At 37.8% G+C, this 25,637-nt stretch overlaps 1 protein-coding gene across 2 annotated transcripts; it reads left to right on the top strand.

Moving 5' to 3' along the window:
- Nucleotides 1-1,632: 1,632 nt before the first annotated feature.
- On the top strand, nt 1,633-20,848 carry DDX1 (DEAD-box helicase 1). 2 transcript variants are annotated; one of them, XM_061460845.1, is made up of 26 exons: nt 1,633-1,806; nt 3,808-3,859; nt 4,691-4,754; nt 5,487-5,516; nt 5,767-5,863; nt 6,743-6,790; nt 6,916-6,999; nt 7,919-8,002; nt 8,462-8,538; nt 9,639-9,711; nt 9,828-9,904; nt 10,383-10,497; nt 11,013-11,151; nt 12,030-12,090; nt 13,760-13,858; nt 14,570-14,659; nt 15,190-15,378; nt 16,391-16,442; nt 16,899-17,045; nt 17,657-17,748; nt 18,274-18,346; nt 18,792-18,864; nt 18,987-19,029; nt 19,241-19,336; nt 20,076-20,196; nt 20,504-20,848. In XM_061460845.1, exons 2-26 carry the CDS (start codon nt 3,810-3,812, stop codon nt 20,632-20,634), a joined length of 2,205 nt encoding a protein of 734 aa, XP_061316829.1. In that variant the 5' UTR covers nt 1,633-1,806; nt 3,808-3,809; the 3' UTR covers nt 20,635-20,848. The 2 variants fall into 2 exon arrangements, with proteins under 2 accessions (XP_061316829.1, XP_061316828.1); XM_061460844.1 differs by lacking the exon at nt 1,633-1,806 and adding an exon at nt 1,858-1,993.
- The last annotated feature ends 4,789 nt before the right edge of the window (nt 20,849-25,637 follow it).

The following is a 25,637-nucleotide window of genomic DNA, read 5'->3' on the forward strand; positions in this document are numbered from 1 at the left end:
CCACTTCTCTCCATCCTCCTTTCCTGTAGTTGTAGAGAGGAATAAGGCCCCCTGTGATCCTTCTCTTCTCCAAACTTAACAATCCCAGTTCCCTCAGCCATTCCTCCTCAGACTTCTGCTCCAGTCCCTTCACCAGCTTTGTTTCCCTTCTATGGGCATACTACAGCAACTCAGTACCTCTCTTGTAGATCATTGATAAAGATATTAAACAACACTAGCCCTAATACTGAGCCCCGAGGGACACCGCTAGTGACCAGTCACCAACAAGATGTGACAGCCAGTAGTATCCAATCCAGCAAAGAATATACCTCTCCACATCACGAGCAGCCAGTTTCTCCAGGAGAAAGCTGTGGTAGAGCGTTACACAGTCTGTCCCTCATCAACCAGACACGTCGTCATAAAAGGAGATCAGGCTGGTCAAACAGGACCTGCCCTTCATGAACCCATGCTGACTGGGCCTGATCGCTGTTCTCCTGCATGTGCTTTGTAATCTTACTTAGGATCCATGAGCTTCCCCAGTGCAAACACACATTTTGTGTTTAAAACGTGTGATAAACACATAAATGTATTGGCTTTTGCAAATCTTAGGTGTGGTTATCTGGATATAACTGTACCAGTTTACAATAACAGAAACAAAACTCACTAAAGACACAAGACTAGACAAGTTAAAAAGGTTCAGATCTCTTGATCAAAGCAGAGTCACATAGCAAAAAAATTTGTAAAGGTAAGGGGGGGGGGGGGGGGGGGGGGGGGCTTGATATAAGGAAAGCTAGTGCCCGGAAAACATAGTTAAAGTACTTTTTAGCTTAACTTAGGTTCTAGAAAGAGAACAGTGTTTATGTTGTAAGTCTGTGGAATGTAGTGGCCCCACTAAACATGAGCTAATTGTTTCACTCTAGTCTTCTAAAGTATCTTTAATTTTAAAGAACAATGTTTGTGTTGTAAGTCTGTGGTGAGATAACAGGATTTAGTGGTCCCACTAAACATGAATTTCATACCATCCTTCTCATTATCACTTAGTTTAGAGACAGAGCCTCCCAAACATCTGCTAGCTTGGGATACTCCTTGTCTGCCCATCCTGCAATCAATTTTGCAGGAAGGTCACGCTGTTTTAAATCTTTGCTAGTTATCAGAATAATTACAGATATAGCTGGTTGTGTGATTACTGGGGCGTCCAACTGTGCCAAAGGTGAAAAGTACACTGTGAGGAAGACTGCTTACTTCACCTTGAAGACCCCTACTCACAAGAGGAAGGCTGCTTACTTCATCCTCAAAACCCCTGCCCACAATCACCTCAGAGAAGTGCGCAGACGCCAAGAGGAGGAGACTTATGATAATAAATTCTTGGAGCTAGTTATAATATCCCCCGCCTATATGCAGGGATTATGAATATGTATGTAACTAATGTAATAGTGAAAGTATATAAACCTGTAACAAATACTAATCACTTGTGCCCCTGGCTACAGTCATGCGCCCCGCGCAGTTGCTTTTGCTTTATTGACTTTATCCCTCAATAAAACCTTGTTATCTCGTTTAGAGGTGTGAGTTCGTATTTCACAATAAGTTACCCTGGGTGCAAACTCGACTACCTTTCATGACTTCACTGCCTGAAGCCACAGCTACGAGGCCCAGCACCACAGACATAGACTCACAGAATCAACTGGTTTGGAAAAGACCAGTAAGATCATAAGGTCATGGTCAAGCTTTGATTTGCAGGGGAGAAAAATACACCGGGCTTTTAGAAAACTGATAAAATCGTGAGCGGGTGACCAGAGTGGACCCTAAAAACCCGGAAACGTAACACAAGTAATTCCTCCTTCGATTCTGCCCTCGCTGTATTGTGTAGCCTATGCCGAAGGGCGCACAAAGGGGCGGAACGGGCGGAGCGCTGCCTTTTCCTCCCGCCCGGCGCCATAAAGCCGCGGACGCGCTCGGCGCTTGCGTCCTGTCGGTTGTGGTGTTTGTGGTTGTGCGAAGATGGCGGCGTTTTCGGGTACGTGGTGCCGGGGCGGAGGGGGGGGTGTCGGCTCTGCCGCCGGCAGCAAAGCACAGAGAGAGCCCTCTCGGTTCTGGACGTGCCGGCGCCTTTCGAGGCTGGCGACTCCGGATCCTGCCGCGCTGGACGGACCCTTTCAGCGCAGCACGCAGCTCCTCGGGCCTGCCCCGGTGTGGACCCGCAATGGTGTGACTTACCACGTAGCAGGCTTAAGGTCGAAAGTGGGGAGATGAGGGTGATCTTCCCTGCTCTTCGTGCTTTTGCAGGCCTTCCGAAGCAGTTATCCGATCGGTTTGCGGGTTTTAGTATATGTGTGTGCATGCGTTTGCAAATTGCAGAAATGTTAGACTTGCTCCTCAGGCTTACTGGTTCCTAGAACAGGAGGAGCATCATAACTAGCTAATACCTGAATTTTATAGAAGTAGCAATATAAACTGCAATCTAAAACCTTAATGTTAAAGGTGGGAACATAACTGTTTCCCGCCTCTCCGCACATTTATTCAGACGTGGACAACCACTCAACATTAGAGTACTGTAAAGTTTTAATGTATGTGAGGTTTTTAATTTGTTTCTTTTAACTGAGTTCAGTGCCATTGTTTGATCAAAGCCAAAAAAAAAAAGTGAATTGCACTATGTGAGCTGGAAGAATATTAAAAATGGGGGAAAAATAATGTAGGGATTTAAGTATAATTTGCAATCAATAGCTCCTTTTTATTGCTATTGCAGTACATTTTGCTTATGTGGATTATACAGTTTTGTAGGAGTATAGTCTAATATTTGAAAATATTAAAGCTTTCTGAAATCATGTTAGAAATAAAACATGTTTCTTATATGTGTTATAGCAAATGGAGGAACAATTTTTGACTGCATGAATCCATATGTCTCAGTAGATCTTTCTGTATATGTGAAATTCAGAATGCGGCAGTGTGTAAAAGCTTTCTGCAAAGAAAGGTGCATACTTGTATTTAAATTGACTTAAAGTAACTATGCATCTGAAAAGATAACTAGCAGTTAAATTCTTGTTTTGATGGTATAATCGTTTGGGTTGGTAAGGATTGCCCTTATTGCAAGAGTATTTAGTTTTTAAATAAATAGATTTTGTTTATCAACATGCAAACATTATTATTCTGTGGCTTCATATTTAACTTGTGTCTGAGATCTGACCATCAGATCTTAATACGGGTTTGCCAGAAGAGGGGGATCTAAGGAAAAAAAATCTTTCAAAATCAAAGCGTTGTGTAGTTAATATATGTGCTGTGTGTAAGGCAAGATACAGTAAAAAAAAAAAAATCGATCATCTAAAATTTCAGTCCTTATACGGTACAGTTTTTCCTTTTTTTTTCCTTTTTTTTGGGGGGGGGGCAGGGGTTGGTTTTTTAGGGGGGGTGTTTTTTTTTCTTAACTGCATCTCAGCAATGGAGACAGGATATTTGTGATTAACGAAGTCTTCTCTGTTGTCTGCGTAGGCAGTTTCCTTAAATGTGCAAAGATAAGTACCGTGCCCTTGAAATGGTACTCGGTTCTGGTGTGTTTGCTTTGCTGCTTTGTCAGCACCTGTCCGTGTGCTGAGTATATGCCTGACTTAACTCTGCTATAAATGGGGAGAGCTGTCAAAACTGTATGTGGGGAAAGAATAATGTTTCTTGTCTATCATTTGAAGTTCTATAGAGAAGGTTGCATATGCTGAAGTTTTGTGGTTGGTTGGGGTTTTTTATTATTTTTGCCTGTAGTTGGAACTCGTGACACTTGGAAATCTTTTAGGCTATGTTGAGGTAAATAGCACTGCTTGTTCCTTTTTTCTTGTCCTACAGAAATGGGTGTTATGCCTGAGATAGCTCAAGCAGTGGAGGAGATGGACTGGCTGTAAGTAGAAATGCATTTGGGCCTTGCAAAATCTAATTTGCTTTTCAGTGTAATATGACATGCTTCTTAAAATAGCTCTGCTGTCACATTAAACAAAGCAGATGAGTGTTTAACTGTCATTGCATCTTGTGAACTTTTTTAGTGTGAATGGCTGAAGAACACAAATTGTGACTGCAGTGGTAACATTTAAACTTGGCAAAGCAAAGCATGACTGCTTATACATCAGTGTCATTTGTTTGGTAAAAGCCTCTGCTTCTGCCTCTGTGCTTCTAGTTTGTTTATTATGTTTATTATGTATTGTGGGATTACTGGATGAAATGTTATGATATAATTGATGCTAGTTTTGTAAATGTTTTCAAGAGTGTGGCCTGAATTTGTGTTTTTCCAAGTTGATGCTTGGTGTCAGTCTTCTACAAAAGTAATTCTTCCTGGTTTTAGTTACTGGTTTGTCTAACATTTGACTTCAGAGCTTCTTTTGAATTGTCATTCAGAATTTTATCAGTATGCAAATCTTAGTTTGTGTAGTTTTCCAGTTCTGAATAGGAATTTTGTAAATGAAGACTGTGTAAGTGGCTTTAAAAGGGAAGCTTAGTGATGTGAGATGTAGCCTTCTTGAGGTGTGGCTGAATCCACTGCATACACTAGTCACCTCCTGTCAGAGTACCTCTCCTTCTAAATGGAATCTATTTCACTTCCTTAGCTGCAAGCCAGGAAGAATAACATTTACCTGTTAATTTCCATCTTGTAGATGACCATGGTGAGTGCCTATATAAGCAAAAAATCCTTTCTCTACTGGTAACATCAATTGTGTTAATGTGTTCTTTCCTGCAGTCTTCCTACAGATATCCAGGCAGAATCCATCCCACTGATCTTGGGAGGTGGTGATGTACTTATGGTATGTACGTGGGATAGCCCTATTCCTAGAAAGCCTGTGTGTTTCACTTATTTGTGCAGTCAATTCCCTTCTTTCCAGAAAGGTCCATAGTTAGTCTAGATTTACTGTCCTGCTTCCGTAGAAAGTATATTTATCTTTTTAGCTAAAAACCTCTTTGGGTTCCTGATGTGTTTCTAACTGTTCTTGCAGATGGGATTTATTATTTTTAGGCTTTATTTTTTGACTACTTGACAGGCATGGCCGCATGAATGAAAGCAATTTGATTTAATCTGCTCTCCTTTTTGTTGTAAATATCTGGCATAGATTTGCATGGAACTGCATTTGTTTAGGCAGTGATACTGCCTAAACAAATGCACCATTATTGATAACCTTGAAAATGGCAGATTAGTATTCTTTGTTAATCATATCTTTGGTAGATCTCCATGTTCTTGATTCCATAACCAAATAGCAGTTCCTATAATCTTCTGTAGTACTTCTAGCAATCAGGCATACATAGATAGTTTTTCTGGTGGACTCTGGTAGCCTTTTTTAAAAATTTTTGAAGTGTATTGTAAAGGTTTTCTGTATTTAATATTCACCTCTAATTAGTGTGAAGCAGTAACATTACTCTCTGACATTTTCTATATTATGCCAAAGTAACAGTAAACTTAGTTTACTGAAATAAAACTGTAGAACAGTCCTTCTAGTCCAAGTTGCAACTCTGGTTAAACTCTTAATATTTTCTTTCTATAGGCTGCTGAAACAGGGAGTGGAAAAACTGGTGTAAGTAATCAAGTTTAAATTAGCAGAAAATCTTTTAAGTGGTGAGAGGTGGTATGTTTGTGCATGTGTAAATACAAGGAGAACACGCATATATGTGTTTACGTATTTAAGCAGTATTAATAGTCTTTACAAACGTGTAGGCATGTTTTAAAGTGTTTCTGGCTATGAGTATTGTACTTGAAAACTAGGCTGACTGTATATCTTTAAATGTCCATAAAAATTGTGGAATCAAAATAGTTTTCAATTTTAGGCTTTTAGCATTCCAGTTATCCAGATTGTTTATGAAACACTGAAGGACCAGATGGAAGGCAAGAAAGGGAAAGCAACTATTAAAACTGGTGGGGCAGGTAAGTTTTCATATGTCACACTCCTCAAGTTTGGAGCACTGTTATTTCATGTCAATTCTATTGCCTCTTAAATTAAAGTTAACCTAACTTGCCATTAGTAAGTATTTTTTCTGTAATTTGGCATAATTTAAATAGAATATCATCACCCCGACTTTAAAACAGCAAATGTAAATTTCCTGGTGGAGTCACAGAAAGAAACGGGACCCTGTGGACAAGGACTTGGGGTTGTTGGTTGATGAGAAACTTAACATGAGCCAGCAGTGCACGCTCGCAGCCCAGAAAGTCAACTGTATCCTGGGCTGCATCAAAAGAAGCTTCCTTAGTAATCCTAATTGAAATGGTATCTAGTATTAAAAAAAAAAAATCTTTATATTGTGGAACCTGTAGGTTTCATTGCAACATAATATTTGGCATATGAAAAATAAAGTCAGAAACTTTGTGTGTATGTGTGTGTGTCTTAGCTCTTCATTAGTGACATATTAAATGAAAATACGTTAATGTAAAATTGAAACAGAAATAGCAAATACATGTTGGATTTATTGCTCTTAATGTAGTCTTGGGTATTTTCTAGCTGGATTTGGTTGTGATTATGTAGAACTCTGATTTATTTCTTAAATGTTTTAATTTCCAGTAGTAGTTTTAAATAACTTAATCTGTGCTCAACATTCATGGAACACCTTTGCATTTTGCATCTGTGTCTCTCCTTCAAGCTGTAAGCATTCATTTTCACCTCATTTAAACAAAGATGTGTCCCCAGAAAAATAAGCCAAACACTTTAGAGCCAATGTGAACTTCAGATTTGAGTATTCCATTCTTAGCTTGTTGGTTTAATGCATTAATAAGTTTTTGGTTTTGTTTTTTTTTGTTTTCCAAACTTAGTGCTCAATAAATGGCAAATGAACCCATATGATAGAGGATCAGCTTTTGGTGAGTTGTCTCAATGTTCACTTGGTAATGTTTATTTGATGGGAAAATAAACTAGAACAATACATGAAAATTTCTTTTAAAAGCAGTTAGAATTTCTTTAACTGAAACTGTTTTGTAATTTTCAGCAATTGGATCAGATGGTCTGTGTTGTCAAAGCAGAGAGATAAAAGAATGGCATGGATGCAGGGCAACTAGAGGTGTGACTAAAGGTAGGTATAAAATTATGTATTTTGGAGACTCTTCTAGAAGTTTCAGCTGATACAACCTACATTTCATCTGTTGTAAATGTAGGTGGTTGCATATAAAACGTAATATCCATCTGAGCAAATATGCCATTACTCAGTGTATTGGTGGCAGGAGACTTTGGGATGACAAATACACACCTTGTTTTGTAAATTACCTTTTTCCTGATATGGGATTGAGCTAGAGGAGACAATCATAACTAATATTTATTAGAATGCATTTTATTAAAATGTTACTAATAGGAAAATAACTACTCATACAGTACTTTCAGTTGTTTCCTTGCACACTTCTCAGACACCTGCATGCACAAATGTCATGGTTATAGGGTTGGAACAACAGTTGAGAGGCCAACCCTAACTATTTACTTGGAAGTAGAGTCATACTGATACTCCAGTAGTTCTCGATGGGTGTTCAGAAAGACTCTCAAGCAGCCTCATTTGATCTGGTGTGCAGGTAATCCTGTAGTCTGTCTGTATGTAGAAGACAGTTGGATGCGGTTCAAGTTACACAGCTAGTTTTTGATGCTATAGTGCATGATCATGATCTTGTTCTGGTTTGGCAGACCACTGATGTTCTGAGTTTATCAGTTCTTGTGGATTCAGTAGAACTGGTCTCTCTAGCTTATCACTCCTTTGGAGCCTTTCACACACTACCTCTCCTCTCAGCATGTACTTTTTTTATTGCCTGCTCTTTGATAATCTGTTTCTTCATTACATACATAGGTACATAGAGAATCTTTTCACACTCACACAATAGGGGATTTTATGGCACTTTTAGAAGGGGTGGAAATGTAGGCTTGTGTAATCTTGGAAGAAGCCAAACTGAACCAACTTGAAACTGAATTGAAATTTAGGTATTTTCAGTTTTTTTCTTTCTCTTTTAAAGGGAAGTACTACTATGAGGTTTCTTGTCATGACCAAGGCTTGTGCAGGGTTGGTTGGTCAACTATGCAGGCTTCGCTTGATTTGGGTGAGTTTCCTTCAGAGGAAGAATCCTGTAGACAGTTTTTATATTCACATGGAATGGTTAAAGTCCTGCTCTGGTGTTGCAGAGGATGGACTCCTGAGGAAGGACACCGGTATTGGGGAGTTTTAAACACTTTTATGTTCTTCCTGCAAGAGGAGAGATCTGCCTAGGTGTCAGCAATGTTTCTTGTTTCAAGCAACTGTTGCCCTTTTATTTCAATTTTTTTAATGAAGGTGGCTGAAAACTGGTAAAATCAGAAAATGTGTTGGTACAAGAATACTTGTTTAGCACGTATGAAAGCTGGAAATATTCAGTACTGTGCTGTTGAGTTTGGTTTTTTGTTGCTTGGGTTTTTTTTTGTTACATTTTATAGTGTTAGAGGTTTTGGTTGCCAGTGCAAAGACAAGAAAACATAACCTGTCAACCAGAAGATAAAAAACTTGTCCTTTGTCTTGTCTTCAGGCACTGATAAATTTGGCTTTGGCTTTGGTGGCACTGGTAAGAAATCTCACAACAAGCAATTTGACAGCTATGGTGAGGTAAGCTTGAATTCCATATTGATAGAAATACTAAGCATTTTGCCTGTTGGTTCTGTGTTGTAACAATCAACTGTCTTTTGTAATAGTGCTTACTTTTAAGGGAATGTCACTGGGCAAAAATACCATGAAACATTGAACATTTTGGGATAGAAACACAGTAACAGATCTAACAAAATCAGTTATCAGCTTGAAGCTTACGACTGTGGCTAGACTGCAAATATATTGACTCTTATTTGCAAGATAAACCTTTTCTGCATGTTACAGGTTGCAAGTTAACTGATCTCTTGGTTTTATTTCTTGACTCATTTCAAGATGTTATGCTCTGTATTTCTGGCTCTTGAGTTGGGTTTGTCATTAGAACTGTCACCTAAATGTACATTTCTGAAAATGTCTACCAGGAATATCTGTGGTGTTTTTTGTGTAGTGTGCCAGTCAGAGTTCAGATGTTTAAGCATAATTCATATAAATACAAATCATACAACCAAAACTTAAATGTTTGTGGCACTAATGAACTCTCAATGCCGTAAAACTTGAACTTTTATGATTATTGTAGGTTTTTATAGTAGTGACTTCTGAGCTGTTGAATTAGAACTTTTTATAATATAGATTTTATTGCACAGTTGTGCAGTGTACAGATTTCAAGATATTTAAATGAAGTCTTTAAGTATATGTAACATGCATATAGTACCTTCTGCAAGAGTTAAGATAGTCAAAACATGTTCCTGTTACCGAGTTTGGTGCTCTAAGCTTAGATTTGCGTTGTCTAGTAAATGCCCGATAAATGAACTTTTCCACAACGCAGAGCTCCTTCAGGTAAATGCCTTAAATTTATCACTGTCAAAGTGTTTGGATTTAGAGTAAGTTTAAAACAGCAACAAATCTTTAAATATCAAAGATAAATAGGGCAGTTTACTGAAGATTTGCAATGAAATAAAAGTATGCATGCTACATACAGTGGTATTTTTGGAATAAATTGAAATTCTCAAAAATTACCATTTAGTAAGAAGTGGAAACTGTAAAGTTGATAGTCTAAGCACTTAGTTTTCTTAATACAGTGAACACTAAAATGTCTTATCTTCGCAAACTTCTCTTTGTTACAGGAATTCACTATGCATGATACAATCGGGTGTTTTCTAGACATAGATAAAGGGCAAATAAAATTTTCCAAAAATGGTAAGTTTTATTCACTTTCTTCTTTAGAATTTTATTGGGATGCTTATACTAGGGGAAGGGTTAGGGAGGGAAACGCAAACATGGGTGGAGTCTGACCAAACTAACCCTGCTTTCAGGGAAGGACCTCGGCCTTGCATTTGAAATCCCACCGCACATAAGGAACCAAGCGCTTTTTGCAGCCTGTGTACTAAAGGTAATTTAGGAATATCACGGATGTGTAAGATCATGAAAATTGTTTTAGTTTTGGTAATCAACTATTTGTGTATAAAATTTGCATGGACTACTAGTTCCTAATGCCAGTGCTAACTTGCCTGTATCAAACTTCGATGTACTTCAACAGATATAAGCAAATAACTTGAAAGTGCCAGAATTCCAGTTTCTTTCATTCTCAAGTCTAATATTACAGTAGAATAGTAGTATGTCTTTCTGGAGTTTCCATGGATTTGTAAATTTTGCATTAATTTTATGTAGAAGAATTTTAGGAGCTAGAGCCACACACAGAGTGTCTGGTAGGTTTTAGATGACTTGGGGAAAGGGAATGTGTAAGATAGGAGAAAATTCCACCTTTCCCTCCTCAACTTGCTGGTTCCTCATGGGGTAATTAATTATGGAGATGTTTCTCATGTGCTCTCTTGAATCTATCTGTATGACACAACTTTGTTGAAATCTAGAATGCTGAACTGAAATTCAATTTTGGTGAAGAAGATTTCAAGTTTCCACCAAAAGATGGCTATATTGGTCTCTGCAAGGCTCCAGATGGTAATGTTGTAAAGTCACAACACTCAGGTAGGTTAGATTTTTAAACTTCCCTTGGTTCTGTATCAGATTGTGTTACACAGTATCTCTTGGTCACTTCATTTGCTTCATTACTACTGCATTCAAAGTCTTACAGTAATCTTACTAGCAGCAAAATTAGTGGGTGTTTTTAAGTATTCCAGATTGTCTTCATCTCAAACCACAATTAGTCTAACATTCTGAATTTAGAAATGCATCAGATAAAAAGAGAAGCTCAGCTCAGTTACAAGGCAGTATCATATTAAAACTAAGCACGTATATGTTTAAGCTCTGCAATAAAATTAATTATTCTGCATGGCCAGTATACTCACTATTGTGGCAAGATTTGCTTGTAATCTTTGAATATTAATCTGAAGCTTTTCGTAACTGAGTAATAGCGTCACCTTTTAATGGAGCATTTAGAATCATGAGGTGTTAGATGATTAGTAGAAAATCCAAGTTTGTTTCCAGTAAAAATTTCCAGCACAGGAATGTAGTTTATATTAATGGCCTGTTCTTTCACTTAGGAAATGCACAGGTGGTTCAAACACAGAACCTTCCAAATGCTCCAAAAGCATTGATTGTAGAGCCATCAAGAGAGCTGGCAGAACAAACTTTGAACAATGTGAAGCAGTTCAAAAAATACGTTGATAATCCCAAATTAAGGTAACAATGCATCTCTTATAATTGCGTATATGGTATTGTCCATCAGCATGACTTCATGGTAGGGGGTGGGGGTGTTCCACTTTGTAGCTAAGTGGACCTTCATCTGCAGTGCTACCAATGGTAACCTCAGTAATATCTGCTACCAACTAACCTTCTGACTTTTCAGAAAGTCAGACTAGTTAGGGGCTTTTTGGTGTGTTTAGTCTATGGACTACATATTTCTGGTGTGACAAATCTATTTTATTTTTTTTTAATTACCTCAGATTATCAAAGGTGTATTGTACTTAATGCTTTTAATTAGTGTGCTTGCAGGATAAATGTTTCAGTGATTAGGATGGTGATACAGTTCTGAAAACTGACTTCTCTAGGAGCTGCTTCAGTCTAAAGTTGTTTCTGTTTAAACTGTGCTTATAAAACTTAAGGTTGTCTATATTCAAAACTGCAGACAATTTGCAAGAGTGTTTTTACTAGAATTGCAGGGGAGTAGCGATGGGGAAGGGCAAGCTATGCTGTAAGATTCATTTAGTTTACTATTATTTGGATGTCCTGCTTTCAAGAATACAGGAAACTTAATAACTTGCATTTCAGATTTTTAAAAAAACATTCTTTAAGATTCAGCTGGTTAAGGCATTAGAGTTTAATACAACAGTGATAAAGTAATCAAAATCAAATACAATTTGTTAACGAAACTTTCCTTCTTGAATTAAAATACTGTACACTACATATGAAGGGACCAATTTATTTTTTCCCTGTTCTTCGTAAAATTACTGTTCAGAGCTGTTAATCATAAGCTACTAACAAGGATCTTCAGGCAGATGTTTATCATAGCTCTTGAATATAATAAATTGACAAATGTCAATCTATTGATGTAATTTTAGGGAACTGTTGATTATTGGTGGGGTTGCTGCAAGAGATCAACTCTCTGTGCTGGAACAAGGAGTAAGTTGATTTTTTCATCATACCATTTAATACTTTGGGTTAAGAATAACTTATGTTGTTAAAAGAAGCACAACTACTATTATTTAGCTCATGTAAGCCTGATAAATAGAAAATGCCAGTTGATGGAAAGCACCCTCAGCAAGTAGTTCAGTTGATACGTTGGAAGGAAGGAATGTCATCCAGAGGGATCTCAACATGCTTATGAGGTGGGCTGATGCCAACCTCATGAAGTTTAACCATGACAAGTGCAAGGTCCTACACCTGGGTCAGAGCAATCCCAGGCACAGCTACAGGCTGGGCAGAGAAGAGATTCAGAGCAGTCCTGTGGAGAAGGACTTGGGGGTGTTGGTTGATAAGAAAATGAACATGAGCTGGCAGTGTGGGCTTGCAGCCCAGAAAGCCAACCGTATCCTGGGCCGCATCAAAGGAGCGTGACCAGCAGGTCAAAGGAGGTGATCCTGCCCCTCTGCTCTGCTCTTGTGAGACATCACTTGGAGTACTGTGTGCAGTTCTGGTGTCCTCAACGTAAAAAGGACATGGAACTGTTGGAACAAGTCCAGAGGAGGGCCACGAGCATGATCATGGGACTGGAGCACCTCCCGTATGAACACAGGCTGAGGTAGTTGGGGCTGTTCAGCCTGGAGAAGAGAAGGCTGCGTGGAGACCTCATAGCAGCCTTCCAGTATCTGAAGGGGGCCTATAGGGATGCTGGTGAGGGACTCTTCATTGGGGACTTTAATGATAAGAGGTAATGGGTTAAAACTTAAAACAGGGGAAGTTTAGATTGGCTATAAGGAGGAAATCCTTTCCTGTTAGGGTGGTGAGGCACTGGAATAGGTTGCCCAGGGAGGTTGTGAATGCTCCTTCCCTGGCAGTGTTCAGGACCAGGTTGGACAAAGCGTTGGGTGAGATGGTTTAGTGTGAAGTGTCCCTGCCCAACTGGCAGAGGGTTTGGAACTAGATGATCTAAATGTCCTTTCCAACCCTAACCATTCTATGATACCTAGCATCTGTTGCTTCACTTCCGTGGCAATTGTTAGTCCAAATGCCTACAGAGCTTGGTCAAATTCTGTTGTAGCCTGAGTGCTGAGAATTTTAAAAGTGTAATTTTTTTGCCATTTGTCCTTAACTGACAAGACAGATGGTTTTCCTATTTTGCTCCACGTTTTATGTGAATGAAACTGGTCTGTGATTGTCAGAGCCAGCGTGCACTGCAGACCAGTCCTACATAGGAGGAACTGGTCTAGCTTCAGCAGGATGGGATGTACAATCAATTCAGTCATGCTGTAGAGGTAGCTTATCCTTTTTTTAAGTTATGACTTCTTTTTGGAAGTGAGACCATGTCACTGTTAAGTTTTTTTCAGTAATTCTGGCTGCCAAAATACAAGTTTTCTCCTTCCAACTGGAAAATTGCTCACTTGAAGATTGTGAAAATTTTATTGGGTAACTACCCAAAGCAACTTGGAAATTATCTTTGATTTGCATGTGTTGGTGGGAGTGGAGACCAGATGACCTCAAGAGATGTTTCTAACCCATGTTACTTTAGGATTCTATGAATTTATGATTAATAGATAATAGGGTATCATACTGATAATTATCTCATCTTAAATTTAGACAAATCTAATGTTTCTAGTTATGGGACCAATTCATGCTCTTATGTATTTCATAGGTGGATATTGTCGTTGGAACTCCTGGAAGACTAGATGACTTGGTCTCAACGGGAAAGCTTAATTTATCTCAAGTTAGATTCCTGGTTCTGGATGAAGCTGTGCGTAAAGAACTAAGTGATAATTAAGTTCACCTCTTAAATGCAATATGACATTTCCTAAAAGAGTCAGTGAAACATTGTTTTAGAGCATTTGGTGCTTTAGTGGAATAACAGTTAGCTACCTACAGACTGTTCCACGTTAATCTTACTGGTTATAACCATAGTAACCTGTGTATTCTTTCTCCTTGTAGCTTCTCTGGTAAAGCTGTCAGTTTCTTTTTCTGATAGAGAAATATACTTCAGTCTATATTCACAAGGTAGTGAAGTATGTCCCTGTCACTGTGTAGGGAGCTTGATAGGACAAATTTAAGATGAGCATTTTTGATTACCCAGCAGGTCTTGAAGCCAGTGAATGTTGTAGTCAACATGCTGTAAAAGGAGTGCCTCTCTCTCTCTCTCTGATCTCTTATAGTACTACTGAGTATTCAACAAGGATTAACTGCTTTGGGATATTAGCTAGAAGAAGCTGCTGAGACAGATGGTCATTAACTTGTGAAGCACAGCAGCTGTACTTGTAAATACTCCACATTTTTGCTTTTCCATTTTTTTTATTTTTTTTTCTCCTTGGTAATAAAATCCCAGCCAGGCATTGACCTGTCCAGCTAGTTAAAAGAGATTTTTGAGATTACAAATTATTGCTTATTTAGCCCAAGTTTAAAAACTGAGAAATAAGAATAGCAGCTTTATTTCTGCTATTTTATTCCCATGTAGGATGGCCTTCTTCTCCAAGGTTATTCAGATTTCATAAACAGGATCCACAGTCAAATTCCTCAAATAACTTCAGATGGAAAGAGACTTCAGGTATAAAATTTATCCACATTTTTTGTGTTTCATGGTGGGGTTTTTGGGGGGAGATTTTTTTCATGTGGCTTGCGGTATTTTCAGTTGTTGACTATTACATGGTATGGAGCATGCTTCTTTGAAGTAGAGTTTGTTATACCTCTTGTCCAAAACTAACATGTTCATTGGGTTTGGTAATTGTCTGTGAATATGTATTTTTTAGGATTCTAGATATCAAAGCCCAGTGTTTTAGCAGTATTTGAGCTATTTAGATGTAAACACATCTGAAAAATCTTGATTTATCAGCTCGTAAGTAATTCAGCTGGCTTCCTCTTAAATAATTGGATTTTTGTAAGAGAATAGGTAAGTAATTTATTTTGTCTTGGCTTTTGTAGCTGGGTGGTTCCTGTGATGAAGAAAGGAAGTCAGGGACTCTTTTTTTTTTTTTTTTTGGTGCTATTTAATTATATAACATTCTTCAGTTCTGCTGTCACTTTTTTTTTTTGCTGAGAGAATCTGATATTTGTCCATCTGGCTTTTTTTCTTCTCAGGTGATTGTGTGCTCTGCCACACTACACTCTTTTGATGTGAAAAAACTATCTGAAAAAATCATGCATTTTCCCACCTGGGTTGATTTGAAAGGAGAAGATTCTGTCCCTGAAACTGTACACCATGTAGTTGTGCCTGTAAATCCAAAAGCTGACAAACTCTGGGAAAGACTTGGCAAAAATCATATTAGAGTAAGTGGTCTGTATGTGAAAATCACTTCTGTTGGGGTCTGATGTTGTATGATCTTTGCCAGCTGTTGAAACAGCTTGATGTGTCTGAAATGGTTTGTTCCATGACAGTCAGCATCATAATGTTGGTGGTGTTGTAACACTGTTTATGAACAGCTTGGTCTTACAAACATGAGCCAAGAAGATCTTGATAGAGCAACATTCTGATTTTTATTAGAGAAGAATGGCACCACACTACTTTTTAACTCATTTTGCAGTAATGGTCTGTGGCCTAACTGTAGTTAATACCTGTCTTTCCTGATTGAGCAGGGGAAGTAAACCTTCCAACAGATAATTCTGTAAAGTAGTTCTGTCTCTAACTTACGTGAGATGAGCAATTTTTTAGGGGGATGGATTTCATCTCGGACTACAGTTGAGACTAGTTCTAAATTAACCTGACACCTATTCATGTGAGGTGGTGGTAGTTTACATCTTTAGTTCTGAATAATGTGGGACTGTGTTTTCATTCTTAGGAACTCTTACACAGTTTAGTAAGTGGGTTTTCTTAGCACCTTGTTATCTCTGGAAATTCCCTTTGTTAGGTTTGTTAGAGCCATTTCATTAAATCTTAACGTGAATTTATTTCTCATGGGGTTTAGGTTTATATCCAAATCAGCCTAGCTTAGGGAAGAAGATAGGGAACAACTGTGTGTATGATTTAGCTATATTTATAGTACACTGTTTTGTGGTTCTGTGGTGGGTTTTTTTTTAGTTTATCACATCGGTTAAAAGTGGTTTGTGTCCAGAGTCTGTATAAATAATTTTGTCCTTTTTTGTTGTGATCAAGTTTCATGTGCTTAAACTCAAAATTTTTTGCTAGCTAAAGGCAGATTAGCTTGTCTGGTGGAAGAACAGGATGCTAAGGTTACTTTTGATTTAATTTCTTGCTAATTACAAATTAATGGCATCAGGTATTTCCTCTGTGAAGTATGGACCAATGACTTCAGAGGTTTATTTGTTTTGTTTTTTTTCCTAGACTGATGAAGTACATGCAAAAGACAATACACGACCTGGTGCTAACACTCCAGGTAATCAGCAACACTAGTGAAGTACTAGCTTGTCAAATAATAATTTGTAAATGTTACAAAGTAAAGCTAAATTACAGTAGATAGCAGCCTTGAGTCAAGTTCCTCCAAGTTTTTATTACTACATTTCTGTAGTTTTGAAATGTTTTTGTAATTGGGAGGGAGTAAGGGGGGAGATAGAAAAGGACTTGACTCTATATTTTGCAGGTATGTAAACAAGTGCTTGTTTGGTGTGTGCAAGTAACCTGAAACTTCTGGGTGGTTTTGGTCTTTCTGTATTATAGTACATTACATTGGATGAGGGAGAGCATGATGGAAGAAAAAAAACTGTAGGTTTAGCTCACTTGCTCTGCTAATAAATGTTTGTTTACTAAAAGGCTAGAGGAAACTTAAATGTATGCAAAGGCTCATCATATTTTTAAACAATTTAAATGAAATAACTTTTTTACTTTTGCTTAGAAATGTGGTCTGAAGCTATTAAAATCCTAAAAGGAGAATACACTGTTCGGGCAATTAAAGAACACAAGATGGACCAAGCCATTATTTTCTGCAGGACTAAAATAGATTGTGATAATATGGAGCAGTACTTTATCCAACAGGGTGGAGGTAAGACCTCCCCCCCTGCCAAAAAACCTTATTCTGCTTACTTTCCTGTTTATCCCAAAGCCAAAATCATGATAGAGGTCACCACTATTTGGACACAACACAAGTAAAATTATGCTCAAGTTTTTTGTCATACTGGGCATAAAAGTCAGGGGTTTGTATTGGGAAGCTGCGGGGGAGCCCTTTGTGGGAGGAGGGTTGTTGCTAGGGGCAGGGGACACAGAAAGGTCTGTGTATGACAGTACGTATAAGGAGACACAAAAGAAATGTGAGAGAAAGCACAAGGGGACACTGAAAGGGAGCATGTGAGAAGGGTGTAGACACATTTGGAGAACCAAGGGAAGTTTAGACTAGGAAGAAGTGAGACATACTTGCACAGACCTTCTCTTGAGAGGGTGGAAGGAAAGGTGCTTGTTTTAATTATTTTGCTTTTCCTTAATGCCTGTGTCAGTAACTAGAAGTTTATGTTAATTGCTAATAAATTCAGTGAAATCCCTGCGTTGAAACCTTTTTCCCATAACATACTTCTTTTTTTTCCAGTTCCGTGTAGGGATGTGTCATAATAATGTCATAATCATTTGTATGATGCTATTAATGCATAGCAACTCTTTCAGGCCCTGATAGGAAGGGACATCAGTTCTCATGTGTCTGTCTGCATGGTGACAGAAAACCTCAAGAAAGAAAGCAAAACCTGGAAAGATTTAAGGTAATGCAGCAGATTGTTGAAGACATTTCCCTCATTTCCTGATACCTGAAATCATATGTTACTTTTTGTTGCTAGTTCTCCATTTAAATTAAATTGTGAGGTGGCATTTCTGTAGGTGGAAATTTATACTGCTGGTCAGCATGACCACTGAACATTCATGGAGAGGAGGGGTGGTCTTACTTTCAAAAAAAAACCTAAATTTAAGCTCTGTAGCAGATTACATTGGTTTTTAAAGTCTTAGGATCTTGAATATTTAAAAGTTACCTAAGTATTAGACAGTTTGGTTTTAAGCCATTCATGGATTTATACTTGCCTTATGTTGTTCGGGAAAAAAATCAAGATGTAAATTAACTTGGGTATTAATGTTCAGAAGCACTGTTGCACTGTGGAAGAGCTTTATGTGAAATGTCCCTAAATATACAGAGATGCTTCAAGGTGAATCAAATGTGAAGGACTGCTGTTTCTTTGCCCTGGGATTTTATTTGGTTTATTTAGCACAACACTTCTTTACATCTGTTTTAATAGAGAGGAGATGTCCGTTTCTTGATCTGCACAGATGTTGCTGCTAGAGGAATTGATATTCATGGTGTTCCATATGGTAAGACCTAACTTTTAAACTACGCTATTGAATTGTGTACAGCTTCAGTATATTAGCCATCCTGAGCACTGGTTGAAATAGGTATATGACTTACAGCTTCATTTGTAAAAATTTACAGATGTTAAAGGCTTGAACCAGACAACTTTGATTGTTCACCAGACCTTCTCAAATACCTGATGATTTGTGGTATTGGGGATTCTTCGTTTGTTTTTACATTCTTGTCAAAAAGTAATTACGGAGAAAGCAGTTTTATAGTGGAAGCCTGAAACATAGATACTATAGGTAATGGCTGTAATAGCCCATGCACGCATTTTGTGATCTGAGAGGAATTGCAGCAATCAAAATCATACTATTTTAGGTGTCTGTTCTGTGACAATATTTTATAAGTATTGTCTGAATATTTTTCTAAAAATCTTTTATTCTCTGTGGATTGTATCTTACACAGTTATCAACGTCACACTCCCTGATGAAAAACAGAACTACGTTCATCGAATTGGGAGAGTAGGCAGAGCTGAGAGGTATGTATGTGTTTAGAGTAGTTGCCACGTTTTCTTGATTTATTATTATCGTTTGTTGGTTCAGAAGTTGGCAGCATTTAGTGAAATAATTTTTCTTTCTCCATTCTTCCTTAATATTTCAGGATGGGTTTGGCAATCTCCCTTGTGGCAAAAGAGAAAGAAAAGGTAATAATTGAACACAGGTTGTTTATTGAAGTGCTGTCCACAGCTGATAATCTGACTTTAATATCCTGCATTGGAAAATTGCTTGTTGGTTCTCACTTAAATGAAAAGGAATTTAAATAGATACCTGAATTCTTTTTCATGCTATAATTAATCAAAGTGGATGTATTGTACTGTTTCACAAAATTTACAAGTTGTTTTCCTTTATTTGTAGGTTTGGTATCATGTGTGCAGTAGTCGTGGAAAAGGGTGTTATAATACTAGACTGAAGGAAGAAGGAGGTTGTACCATATGGTACAACGAGATGCAGGTAAATGTTTTGCTTAACTAGAACATTTCTGTTCCTCTAAAAGACTCATTTAGCTGTGTAGTAGAAATACAAAGCTAGTTTGGAGTGGTTATAACCTTTGATTCCATTTGAAGAAAAAGTTTGAAAACTTCGGAAGTTAACACTTCCTGTAAGAGATGTCTTTAATTATAAAAGCTTATTTTCATATTTTCAGCCAATTCTTTTGGAGACTTTTCAACTTTTCTATTCCTAGTCAAATGCTACTAAAGTTAAATGATGTTAGTTACACATTAGATGGTTTCTTAAGAGGGTTTGTTGCAAAATTATGACTTAAAACTTGCTCCTTTAACCTGGAAATAGTGTGTCACTTAAGTGCATTTTTCCCTGAGAGTTGTATGCCAAGTATAAAGCTGTTAAATTCACAGCAGCTTCCCCTCTTTCTACATTAAATGTATCATCTGTGGTAAAATAAGCTTGGACTATGAGCTCTTTATTATAGCCCCACTCACATAATTAGGGTATTATGTAAAATGTTTATAGGTATGGTAAAAACATACTGAAGGTGGAAATGAGCTTGTCCATTTGAGGGGAAAAAAAAAAATGCATGGATCTCTAGTGTCTGCAATCAAGTTGTTTTCAAGTTGTATAGTTCCTGTTGAAGCTACTTGAATGTGACTGTTCAGAACAGTAGTCTGACTGAAGTCTTGGACCATGAGAGCCATTAACAGTACTTTAAGACTTTTTTTTTCCTTCTTTTTAGTTGCTGGGGGAGATTGAAGAACACTTAAACTGCACTATTGCCCAAGTTGAACCGGACATAAAAGTACCAGTCGATGATTTTGATGGGAAAGTTACATATGGGCAGAAAAGAGCTCTGGGTGGTAAGGAATTAACTGCTTCTGGGTTACCTTGCTATGCAATGCTCAGTTTCATAGTTGTCTGCTGTGTAACTACAGAATGATAGATTAAAAAAAACTTGCTAGGTCTTTGTCTTCTGCATTTGTCACATGCAGTCTATGGGTTGCAAGTGACTAAAGTGCTTGTGTGCCTCTGGTTTTGCTTTGTTCTGTTTGAGGGGGGGGAGTTTTTTAACAAAGTTACTTTAACTTTCTGAATTACTATGGTTAAGCATTATTCTGCTGAAAAACTGCTTTGAAAACATCATTCAGATTGGGTCTCTTTTGGCAGGTGGACTGTATAAAGGCCATGTGGATATTCTGGCACCCACAGTACAAGAGTTGGCTGCCCTTGAAAAGGAGGCTCAGACATCTTTCTTGCATCTTGGCTATCTTCCTAACCAGCTGTTCAGAACGTTCTGATGTGCCATACTTGAAACAAGGCTTAATAAATGTTCTACCCTGCAAATACAAAAATCCCATCCTGTCTGAGTAGCAGTAGTCAGAAAAAGATTAAAATTAAATCTACTTCTTGCATGCTGAACAGAGTGTTCAGCATTGTTGATACTGTTAGCTGTTGTCTTGATAAAATAAAACAAGTCAAAGATTAAATAGTTTATCTCTTCTTTTGCTCTTTTGCCTTGCTTTGAGGACTAATTTGCGGAATCATTCTTTGCATAGCTTTTTGATTTACTGAAAAAACAAGTATAGTTAAATTTAGAAGAAGACTAGTTTCTTTGCAGTATATATGTTAAAATTACTTAACTAGCTGTGTACTATTTTTAATGCAGGATGGAGGTCTTAAAGTCCTTTTAAAGTTATTGATGGGAAAAAAAAATTCTGAAGTGTATATTCAAAGCTCTTGGTTATCTTAAATCTAGATTAATAACTGCTTTTTGTTTCTGTGATACTAGAGTTCTCAAAGTGAAGTGTCTTAAGTTTCTAAAATTGATCTTGTACAAAGAATTCTACAGTACTGAGTTCATAGGAAAGTAACATACTAGTGTCAAATGAGTCGTAAATCTTCAGGAAAAGCTTTTTCATTAAGCGGGAAAGGTTGAAGTACTTAATGCCTCTTGTGCTGCTGTTGAATTTGTTCACATGTAGTTACTGTAGTCTCATTTGGATGTTTTGTTTTGTTGGTTTGTTTTTTTTTTTTTAGCTGCTTTTTCTCTAGTAACTCCTCTAGTGGTACATAGAAATTTCAGTGACTGCCTGCAGATTGTCACCTAAAATATCAAAAGTGACTGGAGATGCCTGTCAACTCAGAGTGAATTTAACCTTTTGTCTTCCTCTTGGAGACTTGTAGTCACAAAACATTCAGTCTCCTTGCAGAAAACAGTGAAGCCCAGATGAAACTCATGTTGAGCAGAGGAACGGATTGTATTTTTTTTTGTGTAGTGTTACCTGAAGAGGGCAGACCTGAGAGTTCTAGCTGTTCTAATAAAATAATAAAATTCTCAATTTAAACAAATTGAAATATTAAATTTACTGTGACTGTGTCATGTTCTTTGACTGGTCATTGTGGAATCATGCCTCTTATACCTATTATATCCTTCAAACTTAGGTGGAGGGGGAAGAAGGGGAGGACACATGGGATGCTTATCCTTAAAACTTGGGAAGAAAAGTTCTACGTTTTGTTGTATTGGCCTCATTAGATGAGGAATTAAATCTGTCAGCTAGCATTGAGCTTTTTGTTCATGGAACACTTACTTAAATCTATGTGTTTAAAGTGCTGCTATCTTTCAAGATTAGTTGTATGGTACCTAAACTTCAGTGAATGATTACAAATTATGACTATTGAGCATGGCTTTTCAGTCCTAAAATAAAACTGCTTCAGGCATACAACCTTGGTGTCCTGGGTTCAGCTGTAGCAGTCATTTTTCTCCTTCTTAGTAGCTGGTGCTATACTTGGGCATGCCAATACTTTAAAATTCCTTTTCCATGGTGGCCTGATGTTTTCAGGAGGGCTTTCCTAATGCACCTTCAAACACAGCAGCCTAAGTGAAGGTACAGGAGCAAAGAGTTTCTGGTTGAGAAACTTTGAGGAATCAGAAATTTCACTGCATCTTGTGCTAAATCAGATGATCTCCACTACCCTAATGAGTAATCTGTAGGAAAAGTATATAGATGAGATAGCATATGAACTATTTACAGTTGTTTTAAGGTATCTGGTCTGGCTTTTTTATATTGATTTCAGTTACTGCTGTCTTAAACACTAGCAAGATTAACTTCCTGGAAAATGCATTTCTTCAGAAACTATGGTTATATTAAAAATAAAACCCAAACTTAAATCAATTTACACACCATTAAGTTCAGACAATTGGCCCTGGATGTTCAATGTCTTAAATTTTATTTTGGAATTCACATGCCTTTTTATACTTAGTAAAACAAGTGATAAGCCATGTATAGCTGGATAGGCATGGTTCTGGTTAAAACTACCTACCTTTCTTGAACTGACTGGCTCTCACACCCACAGACGTGTCCGAAGATATTTTTCACACTGGACATTAAATTCAGCAGATGGGCAAGAACAGGATTTCTCAGGAATATTGTGCATCTTGTTATTGGGAATATTCCAAGTGATATGGAAAAAGTCCTTATAATTAGGTACTGTCTTTGCAGGTGCATGTGTTTATATACGTATAGACTTTGTGCGTGCGTGCTGTTATGTATACTAGTGTTGTCTGACCCTTGGCTGCCTCTTGGTGGTGCTAATGTTTAACGTATGGCCTGAGAGGCCGTTGTTGGTACACCAGCCTGCTGCTTCCAACTGGGTCAATTACATTATCCCTATTATTTTTTTTCTTTTTTTTTTCTTCTTAGAAACAAACTCCTAAACGAGAAAGAACTTAAAGCTGTTAGAAGGGTTTGTGTGGAGCACAGACTCGCAATGGAGGACCCTTGCTTCACTGGCTGACTTCTTATTGCAGCTTGAATAAACATGCACTCTAAGCTGTTAAAATGGTTAACCCACTAACTTCTGTTTTAAATGGCTTGTTCCTTGTCTGGATACAACGTTAGTTCTTGCTACTGTACATCTCAAAACTGTTTATTTTTCTTCTCAGTGTTGATTTCTAGGGCTGGCTAACTGAAAACAGCACCAAAAAAAACCCCAAAACTTTCATAAATGCCCCCAGCTGTATCTATTGCAGTTTACTGGCTTTGGCGTTCCGTAAGCAAATCCCATGGAGGGATGGATGCAGTGCTTTAGCTTTTCTGACCAGAAGGGGAAAACGTGGGAAATTCAAGATTAGCCTAAATAAAATGAGCAAAATAAAATTCTAGTTTTAAGCTTTTTCTTTCCCCACCCCTGTATTTTAGTAGCTGTAAAGTTGGGGGATGGTGAGATTTTTTTTTTTTTTGGTTGGTGTTTTGAGTTGATCACTTGCTTATTGGAGTACTCGTGTTCAATAGCTTTGTATTTTTGACTGCTTTAGTACAATGTCTTGAGAAAATTCTCATTCTTATAGGATGATTAACTATTCATTTCAGTATTTATAACTACTGGTAATAATCTTTGTTTGTTTTCCTTTACAATCCTATAAAGGTTCCTTTTATGGAAGGGAAAAGGATACAGATGGTGTTTGCCACTCAGTGTCCAAATTGCTGCACTAGGATCCCCTTTAGGGATCCAAAGGCAGTAGTTCACTGGTCTCTTATGCTGTAAGTATGATTCTGTTTTGCTACCGTGAAAGCAGACAAAATTGCTGCTGGCAACACAAACTTATACTCCAGTCTTCTCATATTTATGAATCACACATACAAATAAATGTGCCTGGTCTATTTGAAGAGGTAATAGGCCTGTGGTCACTACCGTATGTGAAAATCCATATAATGCAATAAGCTAGGCTCCTACTTAAGCCAGTTAGCAAAACAACTGCATCTCAAGTAGATTAGATAAGTGTAAGAAAGGGGGAAAATGGGATGGTGAGTTCAAAGGCTGAGCCTTACCACAGTGTGTGCACGCTCCTGCCTTACACCTCCTTGTCTAGATAGGGAAAAGTGTAAAAGCTTGAGCCACTTAAAGCAACCCTTTACAACTGCAATTGCAGCAACATTTGCCAATACATATAAGGAAGCTACACGGGGTGAGAAAGGAAAACCTATGGATTGTAAGGAAGCCTCTTCACAATAATAATTCTTTGACAAGTTGCTTGAAAGCAAAGTTACTACTTTGTGGAGCTGCTACTAGTTGCAGGTGGTAACCCATTCCATATATGATGAGCAAGCTCATAATCACTTCTTAAGATGGTTTCAGAAAATACTTTGCCTCTTTGCATTGACTTGCCAGGACAGAAGGGACTTTGAGCAACCTGGTCTGGAGGGTGTCCCTGCCCATGGTAGGGGTGGTAAAACTACATGAGCTTTGAGATCCCTTCCAACCCAAAGCGTTCTATGATCTTGCACTGTTTCTTGTCCATAGTTCCTGGTTTCTTATGCATGTGGCCAGATCCACAGAGGGAAAAACTGAACTAAAGGAATGCAGTAATCTCTTGAATGTCAGACAAGACTGGCAAGCATTTTAATAATTCCTCTGAAGCTATGATATATTAAAGGCTGTTTCATGATGCCCAGCATGTGATCAAAATAGCCTTATAATGGCTGTTACTATTGGAGAGCATAAAAGGTACATTGATGAAGCATACCCTATGTCTGCTGAGCACTGTTGCTTTCTGGACTGCTGAAGGCTTGTAGCAGAATATTTCTCATGTCCTGAAGAGATTGCTTGATCTAGTATTTGGCAGAAATTTTTAAAAGAACAAACAGCTGACTGATACATGTAGAAAAAATTACTGGACTTCAATTGCTTCTAGTTAACTTCGAGCAAATACTGTTGTGAGTGGTGGGATATGCTGCCTCTCCAGAAAAGACACAGGTCTCCTTCTCATAGGTGCTGTGTTGTGGTGGTCATAAAACTCAGGTAGCCTGGAACATCTAAAGAGCATCAAGAGCTTGTGTTTAGACAAACTGAACTGTTCTATGTATATAACAAAGTTTAATTTAAAAATTTTTCCAGGTGTACAAATGTCATAGTGCTCATATTTCATAAACTGTGTTGCCACTGCAGTCTCACTTTGCTGTCTTTTGATAGCACGGAAGTGCTGCGGAACTGTCCAATGATGACTGTCTTTGCTTGCTGATTGTTGCACTACTCAAAACACAGTGGGTGATTTGGATGGTTTCAAAGTCATCCTTCCCTAGATCTGTGTTTGAGAACCTTTCAACCAGAGCTGTGGTTGTGTTAGAGTTACTTCAATTTATTGTCCGAGTTACGAATAACATGAAGGGTAACAAAAATAGAAATTATATCAAAATTGCTTTTGTTGACATTTGTAACTGTCTGGTATATTATCAATATTATGTATGGCTGACTGTTGGGTTTTAAGCTATATGTTCTGTTTTTGAAAGTTTTTGGTTATGAC

Source organism: Pezoporus flaviventris, unplaced genomic scaffold (assembly GCF_033815535.1).
Source record: "Pezoporus flaviventris isolate CSIRO_AGI_PZ_B2104156 unplaced genomic scaffold, CSIRO_AGI_Pfla_v1 ptg000031l, whole genome shotgun sequence".
NCBI lineage: Eukaryota > Metazoa > Chordata > Aves > Psittaciformes > Psittacidae > Pezoporus > Pezoporus flaviventris.

Coding starts and splice junctions, on each gene's coding strand:
- DDX1 (XM_061460844.1), top strand. Junction 17,749..18,273: donor AAAACCTGGAAAGATTTAAG/GTAATGCAGCAG, acceptor CTGTTTTAATAG/AGAGGAGATGTCCGTTTCTT. Junction 20,197..20,503: donor GCAGAAAAGAGCTCTGGGTG/GTAAGGAATTAA, acceptor CTCTTTTGGCAG/GTGGACTGTATAAAGGCCAT.